The sequence below is a fragment of the Echiichthys vipera genome, assembly GCF_963691815.1.
Source record: "Echiichthys vipera genome assembly, chromosome: 19".
Taxonomy (NCBI): Eukaryota; Metazoa; Chordata; class Actinopteri; order Perciformes; family Trachinidae; genus Echiichthys; species Echiichthys vipera.
Genome location: NC_139844.1, coordinates 10,256,543 through 10,268,505, shown reverse-complemented (window position 1 = coordinate 10,268,505; position 11,963 = coordinate 10,256,543). Strand labels below are relative to the sequence as shown.

The 11,963-nt window shown below is 37.6% G+C and overlaps 1 protein-coding gene across 1 annotated transcript; it reads right to left on the bottom strand.

Annotated features, from left to right (window-relative positions):
* Nucleotides 1-371: 371 nt before the first annotated feature.
* On the bottom strand, nt 372-7,890 carry pbk (PDZ binding kinase). The gene is made up of 7 exons (XM_083934441.1): nt 7,811-7,890; nt 6,994-7,161; nt 4,673-4,821; nt 3,531-3,700; nt 2,475-2,604; nt 1,512-1,709; nt 372-884 (listed from the first exon to the last, which is right to left on the bottom strand). Exons 2-7 carry the CDS (start codon nt 7,158-7,160, stop codon nt 652-654), a joined length of 1,047 nt encoding a protein of 348 aa, XP_083790567.1. The 5' UTR covers nt 7,161; nt 7,811-7,890; the 3' UTR covers nt 372-651.
* Nucleotides 7,891-11,963: the final 4,073 nt, after the last annotated feature.

Below are 11,963 nucleotides of genomic sequence, written 5' to 3'. Positions count from 1 at the left end.
AATAATTTTCCCAAATGCACAACTATTTATTTTTTCAACTTAACAAAAATATATGTTCATTCTGATAAAATATATATTTTGCAGAAGGGCAAATACCATAAGAAATATTCACTGTTTGCTTCAAAGTTATTAATATTTTCAACTTAAAATCAATTAGCATACATGTTTTTTTAATTACTAAAAACAGTTGCTGTACAACCTTTCAATGCTACCACAGCCACTGACGTTTCAGGAGGTAAAACATAACAGGACAGCCCAGGAGTTTGATCAAGAAATATTAGTTTATAGAAGTGCAGAAACAAACACACAAGAAGAATCAAGATGTAAGAAAGTATAACATTTATATTCTGAAAGTTGACATACATGGAGAAAGAAAAACAGCAATAAATGCTAGGCTAATGTGCTACTGAAAGTGTCAGCATAAAGATGGACAGTATAGAGATGATAGAGAGAACATCTGTTGTTTTTTACATCTTATGCTCAACAATGACATTTCCTGGAGCGTCTAAATTGGTACAGAAATCCCCGAACAGACTACTAAATAGGATAAACTGGGAGGAGATTAAGATTGTGTTCATATAGTCTGTTAACTCAATATAAATCTTTAACCAGTCACTGTCCTAACTTGCAGCTCAAGATCTAAATGCAGAATCAGTCGATCACAATCACCTCACTGGGCGTTTTATCCAGCGGGGCGTTGCTCTCTAAAGCCTGGACGATCTGGGCGGCTGAGGGTCTCTTCTTGGGGTCTTCCTCCGTGCAGAGATAGAAAAGCTCCAATGTCCTCCTGTACGAGCTGCCCAGAGCCTCAACATCCAGCACGGGTCTGGTCCCCAACCTTTCGTAGTAGGCGTCCTCGTCAAAACTCACCTCCATCGAGTCTTCTGAAAAACAAAAACAAGATTTCCTTGGACACACTGTTATACTGGTTTGAATGAAGCTGTGTGTAATGTCAGAAAATTGACACTGGAAAGTTTGTAAAAAGCAGTGCTCCAAGGAAGTGGCTGACTTTTTTCCAAAAGCCACGCTAGGACTGTTTTAGACACGCTTTTCTATGATCGATTTTTTTTTTACTGTATAGTATGTAGAAAAAGTAAAAAAATAATATGTCCATAAAATGCTTAAGGTAGTCATCGGATAGCCTGTGTACTGCAGTCATGGCATAATTTGTTGAAAAAAAGGTCAGTGTAGTATTTTGAGAAAAGTCATAGTATAGTATGTTAAAAAAGCAGAAAAAACATAGTATAGTATGTTAAAAAAGCAGAAAAAACATAGTATAGTATGTTAAAAAAGCAGAAAAAACATAGTATAGTATGTCAAAAAAGTCATAGAAAAGTCATAATATAGTATATGTTAAAAAAACTGAAAAAAGTCATAGTGTGTCAAAAAAAGTCAGTGTAGTATTCTGAAAAAAGTCATAGTATGTCGAAAAAAGTCAGTGTATGTTGAAAAAATTATCAAAAAGTCAGTGTAGAATGTTAAAAAAGTCATTAAGCCGCTAAGCATCTCACCTCCATCCTCCTCCTCCTCACCCTCACCCTCCTTAATATCCAGCATCTCCAGGTGAGGCATGGCCAGCGACATCATCTCCCATAGAGTCAGACCGTAGGCAAAGATGTCAGCCTTGTCCGTAATCTCCCCGTCCTCTTCCAGAGCTTCCTTTGGTTTCCACGGCTCTGTGCCGATGTACACCGCCTTTGGGTCTGACACTGAGGATGGAGAGAAGAAGAACATTACTGATGAAACCCAAACTGGACTGGAGAACAACGTCATTAGAAAACAAATCATTCAACTTGCATGTTAAAACACAAAGGGTTATGTTCAACTGGGCTATTTTTACAATTCCAACAACAAAGGAAATATCCAGATGTTCCCAATAAGTTGAATGAAACCCAAAATAGAAGGAGCCACCCCCACTGACTGATGACACGTAAATGAAGATGTAAAGCATGAGACTAAAGACTTTATGTCTCTGCCCGGGCACAGAAACAAAGTTAATCAACTGCTGTAAACAGTGGTTTCCACACAAATCTCGTCTGCCAATTCTGGGCTTTAATCTATGATTAATCCCACTTGTGTGCACACACTAACACAGGTTTATCACTTTGCTTATTTTTATTAAAAACAACAACAATTACTGTGATATATTCAATATAATGCAGCTTGTCTGATATTGTAATTAAGTATATTATACCGATTACTGTACTTAAGCAAGTATTTTAAAATTGTTGAGTATTGAGTATTTCCATTTTAAGATACTTTACACTTTTACCCCACCACTAGTTTTAAAGCACATTTCGGTTCTAAAATGTTATATTTGTAAGGGTTGAACTACAAACTCTCGCTCTGTATTTAAAGTAATTCAAATGAGCTCAACCGTGACCAGCTTCCACATCACAAGACGAACTTGTGGGCAGCGCTCTCACATCAAAGCTACTTGATTTTTATCGTGAGTGACAAGGACACCACATTACCTCTCATGTTCTCGTCCAGCTGCAGAGAAACTCCGACGTCGCAGATCTTGACGGTCTCAAAGTCGCCCTTGATGACGACGTTACACGACTTCATGTCTCCGTGCAGCAGCCTCTTCTCATTGTGAAGATACTGGGGAGAGACACAAACAAAGGGCTTAACCATGTCCTCCTGTGTTTGTTCTGTTCGACAATCTACATTTCTGAAATTTAATTAACAGACCGCTGATGTTTAGATGAGAGAAATGTGATTTGGGAAAGGATGAACCACTGATGTTGTGAGCGGGTTTGTATGAATGTTTATTATTATTCTTGACTTGTAACTCAGGAAATTACAAGCGAGACAAATAAAAATATACTTTCTTCATATTTTATTTATATACAAAAGTCAGTGCAATCGTCTGTCCTGCTATAGGTCATTTTATATCATTTATACATAACTATGTCTCAAAATATAGCATGTTTTCTGATAATTTCATTAATAAATAAAAAGTTAGTATGAAATAATTGCATGGTAAGGTCTATTTTTGTATACTCCTGTCCTGTGTGAATTAAATACTTGACAAATTATGAACAGTGAAAAATTAACAGTTTCAGATTAATACAAAATATAATCCTATAATAAATTCTGATATATTATGATTTGTTAAGACTTTATTGGTTCCAATGATATAAAATAGACTGCATTCATTAAACATTCTGCAAAATGTGTAGCATACCATTTTCAACTTTAAGCATATTTGATGCCAGTGCTTGTGTACTTTAAGTAATATGTCTAATGCAGGACTTTAGAGTATTTCTACACTGTGGTTATCACTACTTTTACCAGGTCTGAATACTTCCTCCACCAATACAGGCAGGTTAGATAGAAACAGATTAATCAGAAAAATGAATTGTCACACTGGAAGATGATTAACAAGCAGGAGGAGGTATCATCCACAAAACAGAGCGGCTGATGTGTGCAGTAATCTGTCACGTCAAGTCAGATTTCATGGGTATAACGGGAGTTAAACCATCGGAAACATGTGAACACAGGGCAGAAAAGAGTCCATGATGTACCTGAAGGCCACGGGCAACATGCAGCGCTACTTTTTCTATGTTAGTGGCATGGAACGCTTTCAGGCCGTCTGCTTTCCTCTTCTCTATCAGGTCATTGAGGGACTGCTCTCCCCCGTACTCCATCGCCAGACACTTGGATCCATCTTTGGCCGTGGCGAAGGCACGAAACCCTTTGACGTTGGGATAAGGACACAGGGAGGAATCAAAAGACAGCACAATATCACAGAACACAGAAACTGACCTGTTAAAGTAAAAGTCTGGCAAAAATGAACCACGTGGTCTTTTTCAGCATGACAATACAACAAATAAGCCATCGAGACATTTTTCTTTGTTGATCAACCATGTATAGAGAATGTGCGCAAAGACACAAACAAGCCCCTAAGGGCTAACACTGATTTGCTCGGGGCGGTGCGCTGAACACATTCAAAACAGCATTTTCTAACCACTAAACTGCTCAAACACCACATCACACCAAACCTCTGCAGTAACATGATAAGGGTCCCTACACATAAAACGAAGCACCAACAACGTAGTTAGTGAACCCAGATTATTAAAAAATGTCCTCATTGAACTGAACTCCAGTGGATTGGCTTATCGACTTGTATGAACTTCCTGGCAACATGGACCTACTGGTAAGGCGCAGACTTGTAAATCTTTTGAAAAATCTCTTTAATAAACTCCAGGTTTGCTAAGTTGTTTGACCCATAATCGTGCTACTGACTGCAGAGGTTTGGTGCTATTTGGAGCAATATTACCATTTAAAAAATGATGTGTTGGATGCATTCAGCGCACCGCCCCGAGCTACTCAGTGCTAGCCCTTTGGGGCTGTCAGCGTCTCTCCGGGCATTCTCTATACATGGTTGATTAAAGAAAAAAACTGTCTCCATGGCTTATTTGATTTGATTTCATGTCGGAAAAAACCACGGGGTCCATTTTCGCCAGATTTACACTTTAATTCGATACTTTAAACACCTGATTGATGATCTTGTGAGTTATATTACATTATAACTCTATAAAGTTTCAGCATTCGTCCATTTCTGAAGAGATCAGCAACGTTGAAGCCTTAAATCATTCATCAGGGTGTTCTGCAGAACATAACACTAAGCGCTACATCACAGTGAATGTTGTGCCTGATGTCTTACCAACAATGTTTGGATGACTGATGCCCTTCAGGATCTTCGCCTCCTCGTTCAGGCGCTTCTGATAAACCGCCACCTGTTTGTTTGCACACTTGCTGTTGATCTTCTTGACGGCCCAGGGAGACGCATTCAGCTTCCCCATTCTAGGATTCCTTTGATCAACAGCACACGCATGTTATTAATACACAGCAAGGCAGTTCCGTCTTTGTCGATTAGTCGACTGAGAGGTCGTAGATGACCAGGATTTCTGCAGTCAATTCTCATTTTTTATGCGGAATGACATATGAGCACATCTTTGGTAAACACACGATTTAAAGTGGTTCTTGTGGAGAAACTTTACTTTACAGATCGGTTATTTATTGAGGACAGACTAGACATTAAAACTTTTTTAAGCCTTAGGTTTGGGAAACGTTACTACTTAACTTTGTTATTGGACTTGCAAGGTCACGGTAAAGTTATTTTAACTTTATTTTAATGCATCAAACTCCATCCATGCACACATTTAGTATTAATTAAAAGTGCATACATCATTTATCATGATTTCATTTAGGCTGTCAAAAGTATTAATACTTCCACCAACTCACAACAGTTGGATTTAGAGAAGTTAAGGTTTTCACAGAAGAGATCTTTGACAACATTCGACAAAACTTGGGACCCACTGCTTTTTCTTATTAGTAATAGTCTTACTGTTATTCCCGATGATGCTGAGGACACTTCCTAATACCTTTTTCTTTGAGTTATTTTATTTATTTTTACTGTTATCTAATTAGTGTTTCATTGTACCTTAATTATCTACTTATTCTATATGTTATTTAATTACTTAGTTGTTCACTGTGACTACGTCTGACATGGGTAGTTTGGAGGGGAGTGGGAGTTATGTTGGGGGTTTTGTTCTTCTTGTTCATCTTAAAGCAGATGCACTGATGTGTTATACAACTGTTGCATTTCTTCCTTTCTGTCTGCAAAACTCAATGAAAAAAATTATTCAAATAAATACTTAAATAATACTTTTTAATACCACATGTTTTAAAACATTTTGATAGTATCGAAAGTACAGAAGCTACAAAAGTAGCAGATCTACATCAGATTTTCAACCCAAGGCTGCACAGATGCAACAAGTGGGTGGAAGAACAACCGTGTTGGTTTGTGCTCCCTGTGTGCACAATGTTCATTTAAAGTTAGTTAAAGAATATGGAGAATGAGCAGAACACCGCAGTCTAGTGTCTAAAGATCGTAGTCACAACAACAAAAAATAACTCCAGCAGTCGGGTTGCCAGGTTTGTTGCAGAGTGTGTCAAGCCATCAGCCTGCTCCATGTCAAGTGATGAATCATACAGGGTAACGACTAATTTCGACTCATCAGTTAATTTTGCAACAGTATTTAACGTTAGCCAGTCTTCAACAGGAAGTCTTTCTTTGAGTGCTGTATAATCGTTTGGCTATCTCTCAACTCAAAATGATTCCTTGTTTCTGTAGCCTGATGGGCGTGAGCAGAGCAGCAGCCACAGCAGAGAAAGTGAGGCTGAAGGCAGAGGGAGACACTGAGCTTTGCACAAAGTGAGCTGTCAGGCAGTGGTGTGGTAAAAATTAATATAGAGACGGGTAAACTGACAAATACACAGTTGAACTACCTTGTTTCCCTTCATTAGCTTACTGTAGCTAACTTATGGTGTTATGCAGTGCCTACAGTAGCTGCGCCAAACAACAGACAACTCGCAATGCCGGTCACTATTGGCTGGTACAATGTAAACCGAACGTGACAGAGTCAAGTCATTGTCAAACCTGTCAGACTAAATATAATTTTTTATGGAAAAGCAATACTTTCATTTTGTATTCATTATTATTTTATAAATATAGACCTTTTCAAAGATGTAAACATAAACATTCCAAAACAGTCCTCATTTATTTCCTGTTGCAGTGAATGTGAATGACATCAGCTGACAGGAAGTTACCAAGGACTAAGGCTGTTGCCTAGCAATGGAATTCTGTTGCAAAGGTCTATAGCTTTCAATAAAGTTTCTACATATTCAACCTTAAATTGTCCTATTTTTAAGTGACATGGGCTTTTCGTGTTTGCAGTGGTATTGAAAGAGGTTTAACTAAATACACAGAGGGAATTACTTCAAAAAGCCTTTTTATATTAAGTTATTTGTTTGTGAATTATCTGTATGATAAAAGTGTAACAGACCCTTTAGATATTTTTAGCTTTGATACTATCGGATCAAGGATAGGGGGAGAGAAGAGGAGGGAGTAGGAGAAAGACGGTCGATGAGGTGTAAACGTGATGAACTATCTCTTTTTTGCAATCAGAAAACACTTCAAACCTGTTCATGAGGTAAACGTTGACTCCAGTCCCACAGCCCAGCTTCTTCATGAAAGGGGAGGCCGGGATGTTGACTGGGGTCCCTCCGCCGCTTACAGAGCTCTTCACTCGGACGTTTTTAGGGGTCTTGAACGCGGCATCGTCGATGCATCTGGCAGGAGAGGCCATTCTGTCCAACCAGGACGAATATATAATAATCAACAGGGGGAAACACAGACTGGGATACAGCCATTGACCCAAACACATGACATTTAACTAAACTGAGCAACACTGTCGACTTAAGGTAAAACTGGTAAGAAAGGTAAACTGGAGGCTTGTTTTTCTAAAAGTTATTATATTTTATAATAAGTTATGTTTCGTTGTATGTGATGCACACCGAATAAAACAATGAACTGTCTCGTGCACCACTTACCATGTATTAAGTTAATTTGACTCTATGACTATGTTAAATCACAATAAAAAACAAATAGTGAATGGAGGCTGGCGTAATGCCCACTATAGGCGCTGTAAATTAATGTAACATGCCTTAAAGTTTACGTTAAATTGAGAAATCACGTCGATGTCTGACAGCTGCAAAATTAGTGCCAATTAAAATTTAAGAAACACATTAACTGTTAGATAACGTATTTAGTAAACATGTATCCGTCAGTAGAGACACAGTAGACAGAACTTCATGTAAGAAAAACTAAATTAACGTCGCTCGCAAAGTTAGTTTTCACACAATTTAATGTCAATGTGTCCGATTTAAGTTGTTTGTCCTTAAAGTGTTATGAGTCAGTTAACTCAAGGATTTAGTCAACAGATGTAAAATGACCTACGTTTTCTTTCACTGTCACAACAAAACTGCTGAAATTAAAACGCGCCGAACATTCAAAACGCTACTTCCGCCTGACCGGGCTCTACGGGGGCCGCCGAGGAACAAACAGAACGCATGTCGTTTGCGTTCAGACATGAAAACAAGAGAATATAAACCAAACTAAACTCTTATAATCCTGTACTTTTATGGCTTTTTTAAATTCTATATGTATTATTTTATTTTTCATGTTTAGTGCTCTAAATGTCATCTCATATTTATGCTTTTAATGTAAAGCACTTTGAGCTATATTTTTTTGTACGAAAGGTGCTCTATAAATAAAGTCTGTTATTATTATTTATTATGAATAATCTTTGTTTGAAAAGATTTTAGTGAGGATTAATGTTGTACTGTGATTATAAAGAAGGCACAGCTTTACCTTTAAAATATTTCAACATAATTTAAAAATCACGTACAGTTGTAATACATATTTTTACCAGCTGAGGTCAGTCACGTTATATCAAAAGGAGGTTGCATGTTGTATTGCAAGATTACACAATTAATTTTCATTTAGATACATTTCCAATAATCCACATTGTTCCCTGATTTAGTGAATGTTATTTCCTGAGTTTCTTGCTTTTGCTAATGATAATAAAGTGTTTTTGCGTCAGGTAAAGGTTTTAGAATTCAGTGTTTTGGGATTTCTTTTTTAGCCATTGATAATTTATGATGCTTTTTTAAACCATCACAGCATGTGTCTGTCTCTTCTCTCTTTAATCAGGAGTCTGTCCGTAAGAATCCGCTCTTGCAGAGGCTGAAGTTGACCTCCACCTCGACTCTCATGATCCCATCAGTGTTTCATCTCCTTCACATACTGCAGATCTTTGCAGCTCGGCCCTCTCATTGTGCAGAGGCATAACCATTTCATTATGAGGAAGAAGAGCAGGAATGTGCTACGATGACAACTGGACATGGATGGGAAGACTGGGACTATTGCTCTCTCTCTCTCTCATCCCTCGTTCCCCTGAAGGGAAATGAGCTCATGTTTGTGGGCTCATGCTGCCACATGTTGTGGTGCGTTTTATAGAATAAGGATGGGTCACTCTCTGGTCAGACCACCGACAAACAGACAGAAACAAAAGAGGAGGACGCTTGTTGTCATGATCAAGTGACATAATTTCATGTTATGATTCAAAACAATAATAAGGAAATCTATTGTGTGAGTCAACTCTTCTCTGTTATGTCATGGATCATTCATGCAGTTTGAAGCAGGTTAATACTCAGTTAATTAATTTAAAGCTGTCATATGATACAACCAGATGTTTTGCAATGACCCTGTAAACAACAACAAAATTATATTTTCAGAACAGTTTTGAGCCACATTCATGTAAAATATTTAACTGATAGGAATCTGTGACTTTAATGCACCACATGACAAAAATATTTGGATATCTGAATAGTTTACCTAGTCTTACTGTGAAGATATAGATATATATTTGTTTGCATGTTTTACTTACTTTTTTGGAAGCATTTCTGTATTTCCATGTGTCCTCTCTGTACAGGTACGCTGCAGGCTTGCATGTTGTTATGTAACATGCTTGCATTGTAAAAATTCAACATGTCTTCCTGTCAGCACTTGATAACTCTTGTTAAAGCAAACAATAACATTTCTTTTAATAGGAAGGAAATGAAGGAAAACAATCTCACAAGCTTCATTTATTAGTTGCTTTTTCAGGAGATTGCACAGCTGCCTTCATTTGCTGAGAATATCTGTGATATGATTCAAAACAGCAACCACAGCTCTGAAACTACATGTAGAAAAAACACACAATAAATTAGCAGTTAAGTTATTGGTCTCTCTTCATTAGTTCAAATTACAACTTTAAACACATCTGTTTAGATTAGCATACCAGAAATAACTTATAACAGAGCCACCTTGATTCAATTGATTTCAACGTTTTTAGATGGTTGAACATCTTGATTTTACTTTCTACTTGATTTGACTATTGAGAAATTTTCGAAGATTTGTGAAAAGTGTTGCTTTGTTTTTGCTTTTTAAGGTGTCCTTGGGTGTCCTGAAGCTAAGTCTCAAGCTGCCATGTTTTTCTCACATATCGGGCAGAACATGTAAGCTATTTATGAAGACAATGCCAGCAGCACGTAAAATATATATTCTCTGGATTGTTTTGAACCACAAACGGAAATAGGAATTGTTGTGGATACCCGAATATTACTCACACATGTGATTGTTGAACATCTTATTTCAAAGTCATGGACATTAATATTCTTTTAGAACTTCTGGGAAGACTTAATTTAACCTTAATGAGACCCCCTTTTTTAATTTAGGAAAGTAGACTTTAAACATCAAAAATGTCAGACTACTAAAGGTCATGGATACGACAACACTTGAAGTGCAGCAGGACCACCCAGGATTCATGTGTCAAGATTCACAGATAAAACTTTCTTTCTCTCCCTGTTGTGGTTCTGATTGGTGACAATGTGGCTTCTTCTTACATCTGGAATCACACAGAACGGCGGCCCATGAAAGACATTTTTGCTGTTTGTGCAAACGTGCAGCATCTGTCATGACGCTGCAAAACACTGAAACCAAATATAGTTAGATATGTCCTCGAAACCTAAAAAGCCACCAAAGTGTAACCAGTGATCATAAAATGCCAAAGGATGGGAGCTGATGCTTTCTTTGTGGTGGTCAGTGCAGGAATTTGAACCATTTCTGGGCTCATTTCATACCTCTGATGTGGTTCTCCAGGGCCCTTATAGAAAACGTTTGATTGCATCACGAGTGTATGATCAGAGTGGGAAATAATGTGAATATACAGATGCTTCGCTTGGCCTATTTTAATACAGTGGTTGTCACGATGGGATTAGAGGACATGCAAGGGTCTCTGCTGAACTACACAATAAATACTCAAAAGTTTGCTCTACAGTCTGTATTATATGGACTCTTGCATTGTGCATTGTAATGCTGTATCTTTAACTGAAAATAGTGTAGATCCTGTAGACATTTTCATAAATGTTATTTGCACTCCAATGCAATGATGGAAAGTAACATACCACAGAAGTTTGGACACACATAAAGAGTTTATGACTGTTTTAAAGCAGCTAATCAATATTTCCATGTTGACAACAATGTGCAAGGGATCACGTCATAGGAACGAATGATAATTATCAGCTGTAAGGAGTGATTTGGCTTCTTTCAGCTCATTGTTTTGGGTTCTTGCCTCATGACTTTACTGTTTTTCTTCGCTCCTTTGTCTTTTTCCACTGCAGCTTTCTGTGAAAAATCTCTGTTTAAACACGCTGTTGTGCAGAAATATCACATACGCAAATATTCGCTAAAGAATCAGGTTTTTACCTCAGGAGTTGGCGGAGACCAAAGACAGAGCTAAAAGTTAAAGTGAATATTGGACTTACATTTATCAGGTGGACAAAAATAGTTCACCATATCAACCCTATAAGAGCTCAATTGTGCTCCATTCACGTACAAAAATAGATGCGTTAATTTCAAACAATATAACCGCCACTGCCTACATACTTCATGCGTCCTTTACGGGTATATGTTAAGCAGTACATCCACCGGAGGGCAGCACAGAGTAAAACGTTTCAAAGATGGCGACAGTTGAGGACGTTGTTATTATACTTCTGAAGAAAGAGCCAAAAGCTGCCGCCATGGTAGCTGGTGGTCTGTGAGGCCATTAAATAAACGTTTCTATACATGAAATACTTTGCCGTGCAGAAAGGTGCACGAAATGAACACAGAGTATGGATGTAAGGCTCCTGTGTGTAACTTACATACTGAGCGTAAATGAGCCTTAAGGTGATAATAGGTCAGTGTTTAGTTCACAGCTTGTTGCGCTGCCCCCAAGTGGACAAAAAATAAATAACGGCAGATTTAAAGCCACAATGTGTTGATCTACGCTATCAACAGTGTTTTTCATCATGATAACCTCATTTTTTAAACATTTAATTATGGTATCAGAATAATTTGAAAAATGACACAATGAAATAAAATTCTAGACATGTCACCTTTAAATGATCCCAAACAAACAATATATTATAGAAGTGATATTATTAAAATATATTACTTAAACAAACAGCAAACAACACTGGCACCTCCCCTCGAATGAGATATAATAAAATCATCTCACATCTATCTA